Consider the following 23,206-nt stretch of genomic DNA (forward strand, 5'->3'; position numbering starts at 1 on the left):
GCCTGCCAATACAGGGAACACAGGTTCAATCCCTGGTCCAGGAAGATCCCACATGCCGCGGAGCAACTAAGCCTGTGCACCACAACTACTGAGCCTGCGCTCTAGAGCCCGTGAGCCACAGCTACTGAGTCCACATGCCACAACTACTGAAGCCCGTGTGCCTAGAGCCCGTGCTCCACAACGAGAAGCCACCACAATGAGAAGCCTGCGCACCACAACAAAGAGTAGCCCCTGCTCGCCACAACTAGAGAAAAGCCCACACACAGCAACGAAGACCCAACGCAGCCAAAAATAAATAAATTAATTTAAAAAAAATTAGTTGGGATTTCAGTCACATATCTATTGATATGTTTAAATTCCCCTCTTTCCACCCCCCCTCCTATGTGATCCATACTGGGAATCCTCTTGTGAACTTCTTTCCCAAGGTGCAGCACCTTGAGTTCTAAAATAAGCTTGTATGCACCTCAAAAACCAACAAAGCACCAAGACGGGTCTCCCCAGGGAGAATGAAGACTATGAAACTGGTCTGAACTACCGCACAATAAAAAAATAACAACAGTAATAACTAATGTTATTAAACACTGAGGGCGGGGGGTGGTGTAAATTGGGAGATTGGGATTGACATATATAATACACACTACTATATATAAAATACATAACTAATAAGGACCTACTGTACAGCACAGGGAACTCTATTCAATACTCTGTAATGGCCTATACGGGAAAAGAATCTAAAAAAGAGTGGATATATGTATAACCGATTAACTTTGCTGTACGGCAGAAACTAACACAACATTGTAAATCAACTATACTCCAATAAAAATTAATTAAAAAAAACACTGAGGGCTTACTATGGATCAGGAACAGAGTTTTAAAAATAAACATACCAAGGCTTAGAGGCCTTAAGCTAAGCCCACTTGGGAAACATGAAGGAACAATGTTGAATATCGGGTCCTTTTTATTTCTTACGGTGGAAATTGTTATCAAGGCAGGAAGCTTCTTTTGGGAGTGGAAGAACTGAGGAAGACCAGGAAAAGGAACTGGATTCAGCTAAGTACTTCTCTCATAAAGAGAAAACTTAAAAAAAAGAAATCATGCCAAGTTTAGGTACAAGTATTTTATGACTCTAGAAACATTCTTTTTTTTGGCTGCACTACGCAGCTTGGTGGATCTTAGTTCCCCGACTAGGGATCAAACCTGCGCCCCCAGCAGTGGAAGCACAGAGTTCTAACCACTGGATCGCCAGGGAATTCCCAAAACATTCTTTTTAATGTTATAATCATTGAGTTGAAGTTTGAAAACTACAGGGTACCCGTGAAGGGCTGGGTTGGATTGGGCCCTGGCAGAGGTGGGTGGCAGGGCACATCCCCCTGGAGGCGCTGCAGATGACACCTCCCCTCTGGCCAGTCTTCATCACCCACTCCTACCTGCCTAAGGTTGTAAGACTAGCAAGTGGCAGGTTCAAGTCCAGGTCTGCCGGCCTGTATAATGTAAAAATGCTAATGTGCCTGGAATGAACCAAAAATCAGAACAATAACTTCTGGATATGTGAAGCAGTCCTAAAGTTTAGTTTGGGTAACAAAATATTGACATAGCCAGGATACTTTAATAACATATAAGGATGATGCAGTAGAGTACTGGAAATGGGGACATTTATTTGCAAGACCTAAATCTAACCTGTCACCAAATAATGCCTGCTACTTCTTCCTTTTAAATGTCGCGGGGGGACTTCCTTGGTGGTCCAGTGGTTAAGACTCTGTGCTCCCAATGCAGGGGGCACGGATTCGATCCCTGGTCAGGGAACTAAGATCCTGCATGCCGCGTGGCACGGCCAAAAAAAACAAAGTAAAAAAAAAACTTAACACAAGTAATTAAAAAAAAAAAAAAAGTCTCTGGGAATCACCATTTGATTCAATCTCCCAAAATGTTCTCACCCTCATGGGGTCACAACAACAGTCTCTTTCCTTGTTGGTCTCTCTGCTTCCAGCCTTCAATCCATCCTACATGCACCTGTCATATTAATTTCCCCAATATACTCCTTTATCATGTCACTAACTGGGTTCAAGAAGCTGTGAGTAACCCTATTCATGTCAAGTTCAAACCACCTGAACTGGCCCTCTCCTCCCCTCCCCTCCGCTCCTCTCTACCAGGAGCACACATCCTATAGCCAGCTTCGCTGCCCACCCTGCCGCCCCGCGTCCACGTGTCTCACACCAGCCCTTCTCTCACTTCTGTGGCTTTGCTTCTGTTATCCCTCCCTCACCCCAATACCTCTGCCCACCTCCCTATCTAACAGACCCTATCCATCCTCCAAGGTCTAGTTCAAGTTCTCTGCCTTCCAACTCCAGCACTGAGGCTGGCCCTGAAAATTCCAAGCCACATTGATTTCTTCCTTCCTAAGCTCTTTCCGTCTAACTCACGTAATTTATTACATTTAATCATTCTCTAAATGTGCTTCCAACTAGACTGCAAGCCATCTGAGGGCAGGGACCTCTTTGTATCTCCTGCAGCATCGTGCTGAGCACCTAGCTGGTGTTCAATGAATACATGTCATTGATTTACTTATTTACTAAAAAATAATATTTTTCCTAGGCTACTGTCACTATCTGAAGGGAGTTATCATGATCCCCTGGGAAAACAAAGCAGAGTCAGAAAGCCAGTCACCAGCACTATGACAAACATCGCCCAACTCAAGGCTCAATGGAGACAAAGGCTGTCTCTATACAGAACCTCTCTGTCCTGGTGGGGGAGCAGTCCTGGCCCAGGAATGATGGAGGGAGGTCAGATCTGTTCCCAAGGTGATGTGAAGCACAACTGAGTCTCCCCAACAGACCCACCTTCAATTCATTTTGGAGAGCCAGCTCCTTCAGATTTTCATCCTTTCCCTCATTCAATGAATGGAAGTTTCTCTGCACAAAGAGAGAGATGTGCTTCATGGGTCCCACCCTCACTCTTATGAAGGAAAAGATGCAGATAAAGACTTTATCGTTAAAATCAGAAACAAATCAGAAGCCTAAGTATTTGGGCTCAGATTGGTACAAAGAAGGAGAATTCAAGGAAATTTTTTCTGGAGGGCCCCATTCCCCGTAACTGCCCACATACAGAACAAGGGCCATTCAGGCAAATGCCCTTTGGACAGCACGGAGGACACAGTGCGAGGGTGCCCACCCCACCTGAAACTACACGGGTAATCAGAGTAATCGCCATCCTATCTCCGGCCTCTGCTCTACAAGCGTCACCTGACTGAGAACACAATGCAGCAGGGCTCAGATACCCTGCAGAAGAGAAGGGGCTCTGGAGGACAGAAAAGTCCTGACTGCCCACATACCAGCTCAAAGCTCAGCAGCATGGCTTTCAGTCTTCCAATCTCTTCCCTGAGTTCTCTGATCAACTTCACGTTTGCATCCTGAAACACAGAGAACTCGGTCACCACTGATTGATATCAGGCCCCGAATGGCTGTGAGATGCTACTCGCAATTAGCCTGGAAGAAGCTGATTACTCCTTTGGAGTAATTTCTAGGGCAGGCTTTTCAAAGTGTGGTCCCAGGATCAGCAGCAACTTCACCTAAGAACTTGTGAGAAATGCAAATTCTGTGGACCATCCCCCACCGCAATGCCCCAACACCTATTAATCAGAAACTCTTGAGGGCTGGGCCCACCTGTGATTTAACAAACCCTCCAGGTGATTCTGATACACACTAAAGTTTGAGAATCACTGCCTAGAGCAGGACCTCAGGTTGGTAATATAATACAAATGCCAGAGCATGTATAGGTAGTAGGTGCTAATCTTCCTGTATTGAGTGTGACTAAACTTAGTACCTGACGAATTACATTGCCCTTTATTTTTTAATTTTTTAAAAGTCTTTATTGAATTTGTTACAGTATTGCTTCTGTTTTATGTTTTGGTTTTTTGGCAGCAAGACATGTGGGATCTTAGCTCCCCGACCAGGGATCGAACCCACACCCGTGCATTGGAAGGCGAAGTCTTAAGCACTGGACTGCCAGGGAAGTCCCTACACTGCCCTTTAAAACAGTCCATAAATGGGCTATATGTGGGCCACCCATTTGTGATCCCTGCCCTGGAACTTTGCACCGAAATTGCAAAGCAGATGAGGAACTTTTGGAATATTCTCATTATTAATTCAGCTTTCAAGACTAAAGCATTCCTCATATGCCACTTTTACCCAAAACAGAGACGTCACTTCAATTTGCATATGAAAAAAGGCACACAGCAACATAAACTTGGAATAAAGGCAGTAAACACAGACACTTTTAAATGATCTTTCCTCGAGTGGCAACAGTGTACAAGGGATCTTAAGACCAATGGCCTTAGAGAAATATCTAAAATAAATTATTCAAAAAAGGCAACTGAATGAAGCCAGTTGAGATATGAGAGAACGGTATGACACTGAAAGAAAGAATTTCACTCCCTCGGCATTTGGAGAACAAGTCTGGCAGTTGGGGTGAGTACAAAGAGAAGGAAATCAAATGAGAGGAAAAAAAGAGAACTTGGTGTAAACTTCTGTACCAGACCAGGACTTCAAATGAAGGTCTCACCTCATTTACCCGTGGCTTGTTGATGATGTTTTTGGCATTGGATGCATATCTCAACGTGCTCATGGTCTCACTGTAGCTAGTGTGTGCAGGAGACACGGCTGGGGTAGAAGGAGAAGGTTAAAACACACGCCAAGCCTTTCCAACCCAGCCCATGACCACTGGCCTTGCTGCCGTCGCCCAGGCTGTCTGAGACCCTTGATGAAATGGGCGGCACCAGTCCCAACACAGAACCAGCTCTGGCAGCCTACTCACTGGCCACCATGATGGTTCTGGAGTTGCCTCCGAGGCTGTCCTTCAGCAGCCAGGTCAACACAGAGTCCCGGTAGGGGATGTAAGACTGCCTCTGGGAAGGTCCTGCTCCACTGCTGGTCCTGGAAGGAGAGCTAGGGATGCCACTGTCACTACCATCGCTCGCTGCGCTGTTGAGGTTCTGGCAGCTGTTGAATACCTGAGAGTTCTGGGCTTAAAAGACAAAAAATAATAAAAGTGGCGTAAAAAAAGGAATTACAAAACAAATGCATTAAAACAAAGCAATGGTTGGAGAAGGTAGACTTAGCATCACACTTCCTAATCCCTTTCTGCGTATGACAGGATGCTTTAAGTGTGGGCCCTGAATTAGACTCTGGACTCAAGAGATGGAATATTTAAGCCAAACAATTTGTAGTCTCCCTTCTTTTTGGAATGAGAGTGGTAGGATGATGGTCACATTGTGTTCAAAAACTACAAATATCAATTTTTCATGCCCAAAGCCAGGAGGTAAACTTTATCAGAAAGAACCTTTTAAGTATCTACTCCATTTTGACAAAATGAAAACGTATGAGTTATTTTCCAAAGTCTCCCTCCCACTCTGATAATCCAGGCTACGGTCAAAATACGTCAAAATACCTAAGGTGGAGATGACGATCCCCAGAGTCACAAGAGACTTGTTGATATTGGCTCCTTCAGTAATCCGGTCCTTACAGTAACTGGGATCTGCTCTTTCACTAAAACACAGTCGATGAAAAGAGAAACAAAAGTGAACAAGAAGACACTATCCTTATAATGCTGTTGAAAAACACTATCCATTATGTTGCACTTTGTGTAAAAGATCCACATAATAAATTCCCCTTAGAATTCAGTTCCAGAAAAAATGTTACCATCATGTAACAAACTGGCATTCTTCTTCTCAGGCAATAAAAATCAAACAATTCATTACACTTGGCTGCCAGAGCATTTTGAGTTAATACTTATTCACAGTAATGATACCAATATAGTTTTTAGGTATATACAATTCCCCTTTTGTTTTAATTTCACATATTAATCGCTTTATGCTGTGTCATTAATGGTTTCAAATTCCTTATTTAAGTAAATATGAAATATTAAAAATTCACACTTCCAGTTGGCTGATACAATTTCTTCCAGAAAGCACTTAAGCTCTTAAGAGAGTGGTGTACCATATTAATTATTTAGCAGTTTTAAAATAAGAAAATATGCCTTATTTCATGTTACACTTTTTTCTGACCACATTATTCCTGAGAGTTTCTTCTTCTGGATATGTAAATGAGTACAATTCATGTTTCCTTCTAATACTTAAAAAGGCAGTATCTTCTCCCCAATGCCACAGTATTTTTTAAAGCTTTTTTTTTTTTTTAAGAAATGTGTAGAGCTGCATAAAATCAATATTAGGTCAAAGGAAAAAAGCACGCTAACTCAGTCCTCTCTACTTAGAGCACTGGTTTTTCAATCTTGGCTATATACTGCCGGCACTCCCTGTGACTCCACTAATAATCTGATTTATTGGATCTGAGGTGCAGCCTAGGCATTGGGAGCTCTAAAAGGTCCAGGTGATTTTAATGGGCAGCTAAGATTGAGAACTCCTAACATAAACTTCTTTAGCCCTTGGAAAACTACACTTTCTTAACCTAGCATTCAAACAATTTGTTTCTTTTGTAATTTTCTCAGGATGACTGAAATGTGTAAAAGGTGGGGAAAAGTTTATTCCCCGTAAAATGAGTAAGAACAAGGTGATTGTCAAGGGAGTAATTCCACTTGGCTTTGAGATCCTAATTACCTGCCTGCTAGGTCCACAAGGTTGATCTTGCTAGCGATTTCAGAGGGGAGGTGGTTCTCCAGGATTGCCTAAAGGGAGAAAAGATATTTAAAGCTTATCACTTGGAACAATATGTTGTTTTTTTCCCATGACACCCTCCTAACCAAGGTGATATTCGGATTTTTAGCCAACTCACTCAAGAAATCTGTATTCTAATGTGTTCTGAACCAGATGAGCTCTCAATATCTGACAATCAGTAAGCCCTGGGTCCTGCCATCATTAAAAATGTGAGCAAAGGGCTTCCCTGGTGGCACAGTGGTTGAGAGTCCGCCTGCCAATGCAGGGGACACGGGTTCGTGCCCCAGTCCGGGAAGATCTCACATGCCGCAGAGCCGCTGGGCAGGCCCGCGTACCGCAAAAAAAAAAAAAAAAAAAAAAAAAAAATGTGAGCAAAACTTCCATAGGGTAGGTGGGCAACACCCCACAAAGTCTCCCTAGCACAGTTTACCGGGTAAATGCTCAACTCTTCTCCAGGAGGCTCTGACCCATCAGTAGAGATCCATAGCAGGTTTGGAGGGGCGGATGATGGGGCTTTGTCTCTTGTTAACCTGAGTCGCAGCCTGTTAACTTGCCGGGCAGGTGGACTCTGCCTCTCTCTGTTCTATCCAGGGGCATCCAGCCCTCAAGAGCAAAAGCACCTTTCCTTTTTTTAAAAAAATTCTATATGGGGTTTTTGTTGTTGTTGTGTAATTTTAATATTGTGCATCCATCACTAAAATCCAGTTTTAAAATATTTCCAATAACTCCCCAAATTCCGAGTCTGTTCGCAATCAGTCTCCTTCGCCATCTCCAGCCCCAGGTCACCACTCAATTTTCTATCTCTATAAATTTGTCTTCTCAGGATATTTCACACAGATGAGTCATACAATATCTGGCTTCTTTCACTGTGCATAATCATTTTGAGATTCATCCAGGTTGAGGCATGTGTCAAAAGTTCAATTTTATTGCTGAGTAGTATTCCAGTGTATAAATATACCATGGTTTGTTTATCTGTTCACCTCTTGATAGACATTTGGGTTGTTTCCAGCTTTGAGCAATTACAAATAAAGCTGCTATGAATATTTGTGTACAAGTCTTTGTATGGACATATGATTTCTTTCCTCTTGGGAAAATACCTAGCACAATGGCTGAATCATATGGTAGGTATATGTTTAAGTTTTAAAGAAACTATTAAATTCTTTTTCAAAGTTGTTGTACCAGTAGTATAGTGTATGAGAACTCCAGCTCCTACTATCTTGCCAATATGTAGTACAATCATTCTTTTTAATTTAAAAGGTGAGTAGTGATAGTTCATTTGGTGTTAACTTGCATTCCTCTAATAATTAATGATGTTTGCATCTTTTCAAGTGCTTAATTGCCATCTGTATATTTTCTCTAGTTAAGTATCAGTTCAAAATTTCTGACCATTTTTTTTGAGTTGTTTTATTATTGAGTTTAGAGAGTTCTGTATATATTCTGGATACAAGTCTTTTATCCGACATATGTTTTACAAATAAATTCTCCCGGTGGCTTTTCTTTTTATTCTCTTAATAGTGTCTTTTGAAGAGCAGAAGTTTCAAATTTTGACCAATTCCAAATTTCAATTTGTTCTTCTGTGCAATTTGTGTTTTTTTTTTTTTTTTTTTTTTTTTTTGTGGTACGTGGGCCTCTCACTGTTGTGGCCTCTCCCATTGCGGGGCACAGGCTCCAGACGCGCACGCCCAGCGGCCATGGCTCACGGGCCCAGCCGCTCCGCGGCATGTGGGATCCTCCCAGACCGGGGCGCGAACCCGGTTCCCCTGCATCGGCAGGCGGACGCGCAACCACTGCGCCACCAGGGAAGCCCGCAATTTGTGTTTTTAGTGCCATATCTAAAAAAACTTTGCCTAATCCAAGGTCACAAATGTTCTCCCATGTTATTTTCTATGAGTTTAATTGTTTTAGGTTTCACATTAGTGTCTACGATCCAGTTTGAGTTAATGTTTGAATAAAGTGTACACTAAAGATTTTCAACAAATTTGGCAATTGTTTTTGGCCATTATTTTTCAATTTTTTCTTATGCCTATTTTCTCTTCTTTCTTTCTGGGATTCCCATTACACTTATGTTGACACACCTGATGTCCAACAGGTCTGTGCAGCTCTGTTCATTTTCCTTCAGTTACTCTTCTTCAAAGTGGATGATTTCTATTTGTCTATCTTCAACTTCACTAATTCTTCTGCCATCTCAAATCAGTGCTTGAGTCCCATTAGTGATTTTTTCATTTCCGTTATTGTACATTTCCAGAATTCCCCCTTTTAAAATAATTTCTATCATTTTATTGAAATTCCCTAGAGTCATTATCATCATGTTTTCCTTTAATTCTTTAAAACATGGTTTCCTTCAGCTCTTTGAACGTATTTGTATTGGTTGCTTGGAAGTCTTTGTATGCTGAATCCAACATGTGGAGCGCTTACAGTCAGTTTCTTTTTTTTTTTTAATTTATTTATTTATTTTTGGCTGCTTTGGGTCTTTGCTGCTGCACGCGGGCTTTCTCTAGGTGTAGCGAGCAGGGACTACTCCTCATTTCCGTGTGCAGGCTTCTCATTGCGGTGGCTCCTCTTGTTGCGGAGCACGGGCTCTAGGCAGGTGGGCTTCAATAGTTGTGGCACGCAGGCTCAGTAGTTGTGGCCACAGGCTCTAGAGTGCAGGCTCAGCAGTTGTGGCACATGGGCTTAGTTGTTCCGTGGCATGTGGGATCTTCCCAGACCAGGGTTTGAACCCGTGTCCCCTGCATTAGCAGGCAGATTCTTAACCACTGAGCCACCAGGGAAGTCCCTACTTTTTAATTTTAATGTTTATTTTCATTTCAATCTTGCTTTTCATTTTAAATGCCCAGACTGATCATATAGATATTAAAGTACGTTGAAATGTTAAAAGTAAAATGTAGGTCAAAGATATTTTGATTAGTCTTTATGAAATGCCTCTACGCTTTCTGAGTGTGTAGCTTAGTAGACTGTGTGTCAGTCCTACTTATAATGTTAGGTCATATCAGAGGACCTATAAAGGGAAAGGTAGGAAGAAAGAAAAAGAAATAGGAAGAAAGACAGGAAATCAGTCAAAAGGGACAATGAAAGGAAGAAATCTAAGCAAATATAAGTGGTAACCAACCTGCGTATAGTAGATAGTGAAGATGGCATGGGATCTGCTGCTGGCCTCATGAACATGGGTTGCTGCTGTGATTCTGTGTATATAAGGGAAGAAACTTAGGACAAGGATTGTTTATGCATGGTGATCCTTAAGGATCCATGGAGAACACAAGAGATGTTAGTGCTGAGGTTCACAAGTGAGGATCATGAAACACACGTTATTTAGTCTGTTATAGTTAGGAGAGTGGCCCCAAGAGGGCAGGAGCAGTGCTCTAGGTCCTGATATCTGAGAATAAAAGCAAGTGTAGCTTCATATTAAACCACAATTAGAACTTTTTTTAAGCAATAGAAGTTAAAAATCAGAGTTGAAAGCGTGATACTAAACAGTCATCAACCTGTAAGGATATCCCTAAAACAGACCCATTTAAATAAGACAAATGGACGTAGAGAGCTTGCTGGAGAAGAAGGCTCAAAGACAGAGAAAGTAAATCATGATTAAACACAGAATATTAATCTTATAGTGCCAGAAAGGGCTAAAATGAGATCTTGAATTACATGAACATGATGCTTAAGCCAAGTAGAATTCACAGGCTCCCTGAAAGATTCATTCCAATCTTGACCTTTAAAGTCAAAAGAGTCTTCCCTTCATCTAAATCTAAGTCAATCTTGCCTCAGCTTAAGACCAACTCATTGACTTCTGTTCTCAGAGGAGTTACAGAATTGAAGAAAAGAGTCAAAACCTAGAGGCTGATTTATTCAAGGATAAAAAGGACAAGGTGAGGCCTGACACTTAAAGATCAAGGAGCTCAGGGTACCCTGAAGACATGAAGCAAGTCCCTCCAGAATAGTTCCGTGAAAGCCAAGGAACAGAATGTTAAATTTAAATTTCTTCCTTTATGTTCAGTTAACTCAGACGTGTTATTAACAGGATACGTAGAAGACTCTAAATTCCCCCAATTTTTTTTTTCAGTTAAAAAAGGCTATTTTGGGGGTGTAAAATAACATTCTGGGTATTTCATAGTAACTAAAAATAGAGTATTATCACAATTTACAATAGGTTTAAGGAGAGTCAATAGCACTTAGTATTTCATAGCAGATTCAAAACAGTCTTTTTTTGAGTAACCTTTACAGTATGCAAAACTAGAAGAAAAACGGTTTTCTGAAACATTTAAAACTATATATAAACTATATCACCTCTATCAAGGAGAGGACAATGCAGGCAAGAATCTGTTCTTTGATTAAAACAGCAGAAGTCGTGTATTATAAGACAAAGCATAGAGTAATACTCTGGGCTTACTGCCTAATATTATTATACCCAAAACAAACTCCAGCTTCACCACTAGTGAGAAGAGCACTAAATCTCAGCCACTGCCCCCTACACTGGGTACACTTCTGTTCTGAGAAAGGCCTGCTGATTGTGGATGTGGGGAGCTGCAGAGAGAATATATACTGTGAAGGGGGATGAGAACACAGGAAATAAGAATGAGACTGAAAGAATGACAAGGACAAACAAACCTGTTACCTGTTTGCTATTCCCTCCTCCAAGAGCTGAATTACTTGCTTATAGCTGGTAACTACGTGTTGAGATAAACCTATCCAATTTGCAAGGAGGAAAAAAGAAATTAAAATTTTTTGGCAAAGTTTAACCTTTTCCTGTAGGTAATTAAATTTATCATCCTATTTCATATCAGTTGACAGACAAGAATGAGGGAACAACTTAATTCAGATAATAAATTAAGTCAACAAATATTTATTGGAAGCCTACTGTCAGGCATTGTGACAGTCTCTCTGGGAACATAGGTCTCTGCCCACACAGACGTTATAGTCTAGAATTCATGTAGCGGTTATGCTAACAACAATGAGAAGAATAGCAATAACAATTCCTTACAATTTTGCTATATAGGTTATAAGAAAAGTTCTCATAAATTACCTCATTTGGCCCTCACAAAATTCCTGAGGCAGACAAGGGCTACGTGCCCCACAAAATGGCGGACTCGGTTTGACATACAAAACATACAGTACACATGTCCTTATCCTTCCACAGTTTACAATCATGAGAAATTTTATGGTACAAGATAATATGGCCAAGTGCCACAGGACTAGAAAGATAATAAATGCTGAGGAGATCAGAGGAGTGGTCAGGGAAAGCTCCATGGGGGAAGCGAGACTTGAATTTAGCCACTATAGAAGGGGCAGGCTTTAGATAGGTAAAGAGAGCTTAAGGGCATGAAAGTAAATCTTTACAGCTGGTTACCCACCAAGTCAAAAAAGGCCTTCACAACTGTGCTAGAGAATCTCTGTATTAGAGATCCAGGAACCAAAGTAAATTTATGGGCTCATAGCTGAATACACTTACACTAAAAATTAGCAAAGTAACTTGAACACTGACTGGATTTTTTTATAGTAAGGAATTATTACTATTATTTAGATGTGATAATAGTTTGGGGTATGATTTTTTAAAAAGACATTCCTTATCTTTTAGGGCTACATACTAAAATATTTATAGATGAATTGATGTGACATCTGGAATTTGCCTCAGAATAATATAGAATGTGGACAGGGCAGAATTTGCCAAGGGTTATTGGGTTATGGGTTATTGTGAACATGGGGGTACATTATACTAGTCTATTTTTGTTCAAAATGTTCAAAATTCTCTATAATTAAAAGAATTTAAAAAATTTAACCAAGGATAGGGACTTTCCTGGTGGTACAGTGGGTAAGACTCTGTGCGGGTTTGATCCTTGGTCAGGGAACTAGACCCCACACGCATGCCACAACCAAGAGTTCATATGCCGCAACTAAGAAGTCTGCATGCCACAACTAAGAAGTCCACATGCCGCAACTAAAAGACCCCACATGCCTCAACAAAGATCCCGTGTGCTGCAACTAAGACCTGGCGCAGCCAAAAAAAAAAAAAAAAATTAACCAAGGATAGAGACCTTCTGCTTTCTGTAATGGCAAATTACATAATATAAACCAACCCTTCTGCTAAAGACTATTAGAAACAGCTGGACAAAATATAAAAGATATCAGTGTGAAGGCACAGAGGGATGACGAGATAGTGAAAAATTTCCAGGCTATATACTGGGGGAGGATGGAAGTCTAGAGAGATAAGGCCAGCATTTGAGGATGCTTCTCCTCTGAGAGCATTTGCCAAATCTTGAGGAGAAGTGGCTGCCAGCAGTTCTCCTGACAAACTCACAGGTCTAGGAAGACAGAGACTGCAGTCCAGAGCCCACCCGGAGTGGGCCCTATGGCACCCCACCTCTTTGGGTTGGAAACCCAAAGGATTAAAACACAGGAATAAGGTTGAATTAGAAGTAAATAGCCTCTGAAGGGATTACAGCTCAGCTTTGAATATTCTCAGTCCTTAAATTGGACTGATGTGATTCTGAATCACTAGTATGTGCAGAACCTGGCACAAATAAATAAAAGTCTTCTGTATTGGCAGATATCATTGTTCTAGACCTACAAATTACTTCTATAAGCAATTTAGCAAATACTGTCTGGCACAAAAGTATAACAAACCAGACACATAAGTAGACCTGACAACATAAATGAAAACCAGCAAAAATAATAGGGAATAAACTCTGCTTACTATTTTCGAGGGGCTAAAAACAAGATTATAAAATCTCAGAGAATACTGGAAACTATAATAAAAAGATCAGATGTAGATCTGGGAAGTAAGAACTACTGTAAGTGAAAAAAAAGAACTCAGTATCTAAGTTTAACAGCAGGTTAGAGATAGCTTAAAAAACAATTAGTGAGGGCTTCCCTGGTGGTGAAGTGGTTAAGAACCTGCCTCTCAACGCAGGGGACACAGGTTCCAGCCGTTGTCCGGAAAGATCCCACATGCCGCGGAGCAACTAAGCCCGTGTGCCACAACTACTGAGACTGCGCTCTAGAGCCCACGAGCCAGAACTACTGAGCCCACGTGCCACAACTACTGAAGCCCGCGCACCTAGAGCCCGTGCTCCGCAACAAGAGAAGCCACTGAAACAAGAGGCCCGCACACTGCAACCAAGAGTAGCACCCGCTCACTGAAACTAGAGAAAGCCCATGCGCAGCAATGAAGACCCAATGCAGCCAAAAATAAATAAATAAATTTATAAAAAAGTAAAAAAAACAATTAGTGAACAGGAACATATGTCAGAAACATACAACCAAAATAAAGCACAGAAAGCCAAAAGATACAAAGTATTATATAAGAGAGGGTAAGAATCATAAAGTATATATAACACACCTGTAATTGGAGCTCCAAAAGGAGAGAGTTGTGTAAAAGCAATGTTAGAAGTAATGGCTTAGAAATGTCTGCAAAAAAAGATATAAAACCACAGATTCATGAAGCCTGACACAATAAAAAAAAATAAAAATCTATCCCTCGGCACTTCATGGTAAACTGTTAAAAACCAAAGACAAAGAGAAAAACCTTAAAGGAATTACTAAGATAATATCTCAACAGAAACAATGGAAGGCAGAAGTCAGTGGAATAATTTTTAATTGCTGAAAGAAAATAACCACCAACTTAAAATTCTATACTTAGTGAATTTCTCCTTTAAGAATAAAGAAGAAATAAAGTTATTTTCAATCAATTGAAAACCAAGAGAATTTGTAAACAGCAAACCCACACTAGAGGAAATACTAAAGATTATTTTTTAGCTGAAGGAAAATATCAGAGAGAAGGTAGGAGATTTTTTAAAAAGTTTAGACCACAATATTAGACTTTGATAAGTCAATGACCCATGCTGTAATCTCTACAATGACTACTAAAATAATAATAAGACAATGTGTAACCAGTAAGCTAAAAGAGGAGAAATATGGGATAATTTTAAAAATTAATCAACTCAAAAATCATGAAAGTAGAGAAACAGGAACATAAAACAATGTAAAGAGAAAACACAATGTAACAGAATTAAACTCAAATAAAATCAGTAATTATATTAAAAATAAACAGACCAAAATATGCTTGAAATATGCTCAAATTACAAGACCAAAATCGTGATGCTAGATAAAACAAAGCAAAAGCCAAATATTTTATTTTAAAAAAACACATTTAAAACATATGGATATAGAAAGGGAGAAAGTATAAAAAAGATTAAAATGCCAACACTAACCAAAAGAAAGCTACAGTAGTTATAGTAATTCCTGACAAAGTAGAGTAGACTTCATGGCAAAGCATTACTAGAGATAAAGAGGGATCCTTCAAAATGATAGAAGCATTCATCAAGAAGATTTAATAATTCTAATTTTGTATGCACATAATAATAAAGTCTCAAAATATATAAAACAAAAATTGCTGGGATTAAAAGGAGAAAAAGACATTCATAGCCATAACAGGAAATTTTAACTAGCCTTTCTTATTAGCTCATAAAACAAGCAAAAAAAAAAAATCAATAGGGTTATAGAAGACTTAAGCAACGCAAATAATAAACTTGACAAATAGTATTATATAAATGCTATACCCAACTACTGCATAATTATTTTTAAGAACACATGGAAAATTTACAAAACTTAGCCATATGCTAGGCCACAAACCAAATTGTTATACATATATATTTTTTAAATGAAATCATATAGTGTTCTTTGAATGCCATTCTATTAAACTAGATACCTATAATAAAATAGAACTATAAAATCTCCAAATATTTGAAAATTAAGAAATGCAATTCTAAATAACCCATGGGTCAAAAAAAGAAATCATTATGAAAATTACATACAAAAAATGATAAAAATACTACACATTAAAACATGTGCAGTGCAGCTAAAGCTATATTTACAGAAAAATTTATAGCTGTAAATAAATATATTAGGAAAGAAAAAAGGATGAAAAACGACAAGCTAAGCATGTACTTACAAAGGTCAAAAAATCAGCAAATTAGACTCAAGGAAAGGAATAAAATAATAAAAATATGAACAGAAATTAATAAATACAAAATAAACTTACAGTGGAGGGAAGCCACAAAACCAAAAGTTGATTTTTTTTTAAAGACAAATAAAATTATTAAGTCCTTAAATTGAATAAGAAAAAAGAGACAAGGGATAGATAACCAGTTAGGAATGAAAAAAGAGATCCTACATTTAAAGAGACATCTTACACATAAAGCATAAGAGGATATTACTCTTTATGCAGATACATGTCTTACATTTAGAGGAAGTGAATTTTTTAGAAAAATACAATTTACCAAAAATTGGTGCAATAAAAAATAGAATATTTCAAAGAAATCAAATCTATAATCTTAAACCTTCGCATCAAAAAATCCTCCAGACTCAGAAGGCTTTGCCAGCAAATTCCACCAAATATTTAAGGAGGAATAACCCCAATCTTACAAGAAATCTTTCAGAAAATAGAAAGAGGCAGCATCTCTCAACTCATTTTAGGAAACAAACATAACCTTTATACTTAACCTTGATGAAGGAAAATGGAGAATCAGAGAAAGATAAAGGATAAAGAAGAGAAGAGGAGGAGGAAGAAAAACAGGACAAGGAAGATGAGGATTAGAGGAGAATTTCACTCTTGAACATACATGCAACAACTCCCAACAAAACATTGGAAATCCAAATTCCGTAATATATACAAAGGAAAATATATCACAAGTAACTTGGGTCTATGCTAGGAATGCAAGACTGCTATAGCATTCAAAAATCAGTGTAATTCACCTTATTAACAAGAGAAAGGACACAAATCATACAATATAGACAAGCATATATAAAGCAAATATTAAAAAAAAATTCAGGGACTTCCCTGGTGATCCAGTGGTTAAGAATCCGCCTTCCAATGCAGGGGATGTGGGTTCGATACCTGGTCGGGGAACTAAGATCCCGCATGCCGCGGGGCAACTAAATTTGCATGCTGCAACTACTGAGCCCACGTGCCACAACTAGAGAGCCTGCATGCTGCAACTACAGAGCACACATGCCACAGCTACAGAGCCCACATGCTCTGGAGCTCACACGCTGCAACTACTGAGCCCGTGCACTCTGGAGCCCACGTGCCACAACTAGAGAGAAGCCCATGTGCCACAACAAAGAGCTCGGCTGCCGCAATGGAAGATTCTGCATGCCACAACTAAGACCTGACGCAGCCAAAATAAAAAAATAAATAAATATTTTTTAAAAATTCAATAGCTGTTTATATTTTTTAAAAAATTCCTCGAACCCCTTCCATTTCCCTTTCCTGAACAATTTAGTCCTAAAGTCCTTAAGTGGAGCAGAGCAAGGCAGGCAACCACGTCAGGGTGAAGAGCCTGAGAAGAATGAGGGCGTCCCCACAGAGGGAAGGCCTGGCGTGAGAGTGGGGTGAGGAGGGGATGACACGGGTGGCAGCCCAGCACAGAAAGTCAGAGCCTGGCGGGCTGAGCAGAGCGTCCCCACGGAGGCAGCCCAGTGCAGGGCATGGGAGCCCAGGGAAGGTGAGCAGGCTGCCCATGTGTGGGGGCAGCCTGCCGTGAGAAGTCAGAGGCCCGACAAGGAGAGAAAGGCATCCCCACAGAGGGACTGGCAGCGGAACAAGATTTCTAAGTTGGCGTGAGGAGGTGGCCCAGCAAAAGAATACCAAGACCAAGAGGGATATGGAAGGTACCTGCACAGCGAGGGATGGAGACAGGCAGCCCTGCATGGAGTGCTGGAATGCGGGCATGGTGAGCGTGGCTTCCTGTGGTGAGGGGCACAGCCAGGTGAGGCGGGCATCCACATAAGAGAGAGGACAGCAATGACAAGGAGACTAATTACACATGGGGGTGGAGGGACCGATCAAAGAAGCATTTCCACCTTTGGATAAAGGAATTACAAATCTGGAAAGGGAGAAATCCAGAATGAACCCTGTTGTGTTGGACTGCGGTTGGAAGTACTGGTGTGAACATATATTAGCTCCGTCCACTCAGAAGGACTAGGAGTTGCAGCATCTCAAAAGCAATGAGCATACCTAGCACTTAGATCTTGGCTTCCAAAAACATTTCTCCAATAAAAAGGACCAGATTACATACAGAATGGATAAACAACAAGGTCCTACTGCCTAGCACAGGGAACTATATTCAATATCCTGAGATAAACCAAAATGGAAAAGAATATTAAAAAAAAGAATGTATATATATGTATAGCTGAATCACTTTGCTGTACAGCAGAAATTAACACAACATTGTAAATCAACTATACTTCAACTAAAAAAAAAAAAAAAGAAGAACCAGGGCTCCTGGGAGAAATGGCTGATTCAAAGACTGAGGCAGGGAAAGCAGATGAACCTCGAACATCTCCTGTCAGAAAGCAAGGAAGTGCTCAAAGAATGATGGTGATATGCCATAATGTCACAGGAACACACCTGAAGGGGATTCCATTGGTTAAATCTGGAATAATTGGAGCATCAAAATAAAAAATAGTAGTAACAGAAGGCGACTCATTCAATAAAATAAGAAACCATGAGTCTATGCCAACATAAATAAATTAATAAATAAATTGAAAGTCAGATGAGGATAGGACACATACATGGTTTCACAGGACTGCACCCACAAAAAACACTTGTTGATTACAAAAGGAAAACAGCAATTTCAGAGTGAAGAAGCCTGGCAGATATGACCTTAAGTGAGGAAATTAAAAATCATGAGTAATGAATGGGACATATCAAAATTGTGCACCACTTAATGGTGTCAAGTTCATTACAGTCAAGAGAGACCAAGGAGCCTTCCAGACTGGAGAACACTAGAGAGACACCCTAACCAAAGGCAACCCTTAACTCTCAAATGGACAATTACTGGGACAATTAGTGAAACTTAAATGGGTTCAAAGGATTAGATGGTAGTAATGCATCAAAGTTAATTTCCTGATTTGGATGGTTGTGTTGTAACTATACAGGAGAACATTCTTGTTTGAAAGAAAAACACCCTAAAATAATCAGGGGATAAGGGTCATTAGGTTGGCAATTTACTCTCAAATGGTTCAAATAAAAAAGTTCTTTAGGGACTTCCCTGGTGGCGCAGTGGTTAAGAATCCGCCTGCCAATGCAGGGGACATGGGTTCAAACCCTGGTCAGGAGAGATCCCACATGCCGCAAAGCAACTAAGCCCATGCGCCACAACTGCTGAGCCCGCGCTCGAGAGCCCGTGAGCCACAACTACTGAACCCTCGTGCCACAACTACTGAAGTGCGCACGCCTGGAGCCCATGCTCCGCAACAAGAGAAGCCACCGCGGTGAGAAGCCCATGCACCGCGACAAAGAGTAGCCCCCGCTCGCCGCAACTAGAGAAAGTCCACACACAGCAACGAAGACCCAATGCAGCCAAAAATTAAAAAAAAATATTAAAATAAAAAAAAGTTCTCTATACTATATTTGCAACTTTTTCAAAATTTTGTTTCAAAATTAAAAAATAAAAACTCTTAGAAAACTAAGATAAAAAAGAGAATTCCCTTAACCTGCTAAGGCAGTGCTTCTCAAAGCTGCTGCACAGACTGGAGCCAGTTCTCAAACAGTTACTGATGTGCAATGAGATAGGTACAGAAACCTTTACAACAATATGACAGATTTTATATCTTTTGAATCTAATAAAGAAGAATTTGGGCTTATAATTAAGATGTCTTTTTTTTTCTAGTAATTCATCTTTATTTTATCAAAGTATTTGTTTGCCATGGATTGGAAATTTTTTTAAAAACCGGTCCTTCCTCACAGATAGTTTGAGAAGTGTGTGATAAAGAGCATCTATTAACAACAAATGTTACTGCAAACACCATAGTAAAATGTTGACGCTTTCCCCTGGGAACAAAACTAAATACTGTTACCACTCTTATTTCATATGGTACTAGAGGTCCTAGTCCGTATAGAAAGGCAAGGAAAAAAGGTGTAAGAATTAAAAAAACAAACACACAAAAATACTCCTGTTTTGTGCAGAATGAGTACAAAGAAAATACAAAATAATTTTTTTCAGAGTCCCAACTACCCACTTCCAACAACCTCCTGCTTTGTACCCACCCCTGTACATTAAGATAAAGACCAAAGCAAAAATATGATAGTGTCTTTGACTCACTTAAATATCACTTTAGACCCTGCAACCATTGGGCTTTTACGTGTGCTCTGGGCAGGGCCCTGTACATTTCAGATTTCAACTTAATCTGTCATCTAATTCATAAACATTTTAATGAAAAGTAAGAGGCTACCCCTTTTCTTTTCTTGGATTTAGGCAGCTATCAAGTTCAGGCTTATAGTTCTAAACTGGAACTTCAAGTTCTTTAAAGGCCTTGTATCTTTCATATTTCCCCATGGCAACCTGAATAGTATAGGCATCAGCAAGTACTCAATAAATTCCTGTAGAATTGGTTTCAAAGCAGAAACCACTTTCTGCTTTGGAATTGTATTCACAGAATATATGAGCTGAAGATAGAGAAAGATAGACAGACAGACTGGCAGGTAATATAAATACTAAATGAATAAAGAAAGCAAACATTTTTAAAAATAAAAAGTTTGCTGTAATGCCATCAGAGGGTAGTAATGGGAATAAGTTCAGAGTGACTATTCAGGGTCTCGGCTTCCAAGGCTGGCTCTATACTATGGGACCTATGGCTCCTTCACTAGGAAATAAGAGAAATGTCCACCTGTATTTGTAATGATTTGAGAAAGTCCAGACCAACTTTAAGAAACATGTAACCCAAAGGACCTAAGAGACTTTTTGCTGGTTTAGAATTATTTCTTACCAAGCATCCTTCCTCTCCACAAGGGTTCACTCATGAAGGTATCCAAAAGAGCCCTGAGATTTAAGTCTGATCCTGTCGCTGAGTATATGACCCAAGCTGTACCACCCTGCATGAATTCTCAGGATTTCAGGTACTATGCCAATCAAAGAACCTATGATCATAGGTCTCCTCCATGTACAGGATTCTGTCCCATTCTTCTCTTCCAGTCCTAGGAAAGGTTCCCAGTTCCAACCCTGCCCCAACCGGCTGTGCAACTTTGGGAACATCCCTTAACTTCTTCCAGACTTCATTTCATCTTCTGTGCAACAAAGACATCAGGACTACATCTGAGGTTTCCTCTAGTTACTCCCCCTACTCACCCCCCGACACCCAAAAGGCACATTAAGATAAAAATAAATTAAAAGATGAGAAACTGTGGCACTACTGCATCCACTCATGGCCTGCCTTCAAATTATTGCTTTACACAGAAATATATATCCACAGAGTTTTACAGAGGGAACTCCAACTGGCTCCTAGCAAAGTAAGCGGTATTTTCATCACTGTTTCCAGGCTGCCAATTATGATGGAACATTTGGGAAAAGACTCAGAGAGCAGAATCAGTGACTGGCACACCTGAGTCAGCCATTAGCCGTGCCCTGATCAGAGAAGAGACCAGCTCTTGATCTTTCATGTCCCTCTCCTTGTCAAGATTTAAATAAGCTTCCCCCACAAAAGAACCCAACAGTTTCTACTTAAGAGCAAGACTTAGCCTAATGGAATAAGACAGATGGAACCAAACACCAAGTATCAGTGCTTGATGAGGAAGCAGCAAGTAGACCCTGCTCCATGTCTGACATCTCCCCTTGTCTCTGACTATCACCACCACTGGAACAGAAAGTACCCCAAAAAGGAGACTGGCTGACCTGGGAATCAGTCCCAGCCCTGCTGGACCTGACACCACAGACCCAACCCTATTCCATGTCACTTTCCCCCTCACTCACCATGCTTTAAACACACTGGCCCCCTTGACACCACCAAGCCTTTCACTCAGGGCTCTAGCCCATGCCGCTCCCTCAACCTGAAACACTCTTCCCCTTGCTATGCCATTCTTCACACAACTGGCTCCTGTATCCCCTCCAGGTTCAGCTTAAAATGTTACCTCCTCAGGGAAGCTTTCCTGGCCACGCTATGCAGATGGGTTGACTACACCACCCAGTGTTCTTTGCCATCACTGTATCTATTTATCTTTTTATTAGCCTTTATCACAACTGGAAGTAGTGCTTGATTTCTGACTCACCCCCACAAGAGTATAACCTTGCCTGGGAGGGCAAGACTGCCTTTTCTATTTATTGGTACCGATTTGGCATCTAATACCAGTAGCTGGCACATAGTAAGTATTCATTATAAGTTTGTTGAATGAATCAGCGACCATCAGGAGAGCTTCCCAGGCTTCAATTTGGTCTCAGACCTCCAGGACCACAGTGGCTCACCTTGTACATAGGGCCCCATCTCTGGGTGCTCCCTGACCCGCAGATTATAGGTCTTTTTTTGATCAGACTGTGTCAGCAGATCCCGCACTCGTTCATTATAGATTTCCAGGAAGCTAGAAACATGTAGAAAAAGGCATATAATTAGATCTTGAAAAAAATGTGGGAAAAACACTAAGCCAAGAATCAGAAGGTCCTAGCTCTAGTTCTACCTCTGACACTCTAGGACCTTGGTCACGCCAGGTTTCCCCCTTGAGTCTCGTTCTGCATGTGTACAATAGGGTTTTGAGCATTGGCTGTCATTACTCCACAGTTTCAGGTTTACAGTGTCAGTGCTGATTCAAGTTTAGCCTTCAAGAGGCTACCTCAGCATGGGTTTAGGCTGCCACCAGCCTGTGCCTCGATCAGGCCCCCATAGCATAGAGTCTACAAGCATGTTTCTTGAAGTGGTTTTCAAATGTGATCTTTGAGCTCTATTATTCACTGAAGGCATCTCAAGGGCCATGCTGAGAAACAAGGGAAGCTAAGTGAGAAGGGTCTGCTCCCCACCCCTAATTTAAGTAGCACAATTCTCATTTTACCTGTCTTATACACTGGGATTCTATTTAAGATATGCTGTCTTATTGGTATCTACTGGCATTTTATGCCTTTTTAAAATAATAACACAGCTATAATTCTTAATTAAAATCAGTAAATATTTTGTTAAATAAGAAAGCAGACTTCTCACACAAAGGTCTTCCTCACTGGAACACAGATGCTTGCCTGTGGAGCCAGCAGTCAGAAAAAAAGACTCCAGTTCAAAGCTGCTCTCTACACACTCTTCTTATAAAATTTTTCCCCTTAATCTTCTCATATTTGGACACAGGAACTCCAGATATCTCTTAGAATAGTGGTTCCCAGATTTCATGGACAACAGAACACCTAACATATATGTATATGTTTATACACATAGAGATTTGCAAATTTTTACTTTATAAACTTAAAAAATGTAAAAATAGTGTTCACAATCATTTAATCTTAAAAACAGACAGTTGGGCTTCTCCGGTGGCGCAGCGGTTAAGAATCCGCCTGCCAATGCAGGGGACACGGGTTCAAGCCCTGGTCCGGAAAGATCCCACATGCCGCAGAGCAACTACTGAGCCTGTGCTCTAGAGCCCGCGAGCCACAACTACTGAAGCCTGCGTGCCTAGAGCCCGTGCTCTGCAACAAGAGAAGCCACTGCAATGAGAAGCTCATGCACCGCAATGAAGAGTAGCCCCCGCTCACCGCAACTAGAGAAAGACCACGCACAGCAACAAAGACCCAACGCACAAAA

General features: G+C 40.5%; 1 protein-coding gene across 1 annotated transcript in view; it reads right to left on the minus strand.

The window, feature by feature from the left end:
• STARD9 (StAR related lipid transfer domain containing 9) overlaps window positions 1–23,206 on the minus strand; it is a 127,377-nt gene that overhangs the window by 39,966 nt on the left and 64,205 nt on the right. The window contains exons 7-15 of the mRNA XM_055088285.1: window positions 21,895–22,007; window positions 11,274–11,343; window positions 9,774–9,846; window positions 6,608–6,675; window positions 5,443–5,540; window positions 4,810–5,019; window positions 4,558–4,655; window positions 3,329–3,406; window positions 2,838–2,909 (exon numbers count right to left, since the gene is read on the minus strand). Of these exons, the coding sequence (XP_054944260.1) occupies window positions 2,838–2,909; window positions 3,329–3,406; window positions 4,558–4,655; window positions 4,810–5,019; window positions 5,443–5,540; window positions 6,608–6,675; window positions 9,774–9,846; window positions 11,274–11,343; window positions 21,895–22,007 (880 nt within the window). The remainder of the gene's footprint in view (window positions 1–2,837; window positions 2,910–3,328; window positions 3,407–4,557; window positions 4,656–4,809; window positions 5,020–5,442; window positions 5,541–6,607; window positions 6,676–9,773; window positions 9,847–11,273; window positions 11,344–21,894; window positions 22,008–23,206) is intronic.

The sequence above is a fragment of the Physeter macrocephalus genome, chromosome 11 (assembly GCF_002837175.3).
Source record: "Physeter macrocephalus isolate SW-GA chromosome 11, ASM283717v5, whole genome shotgun sequence".
Taxonomy (NCBI): domain Eukaryota; kingdom Metazoa; phylum Chordata; class Mammalia; order Artiodactyla; family Physeteridae; genus Physeter; species Physeter macrocephalus.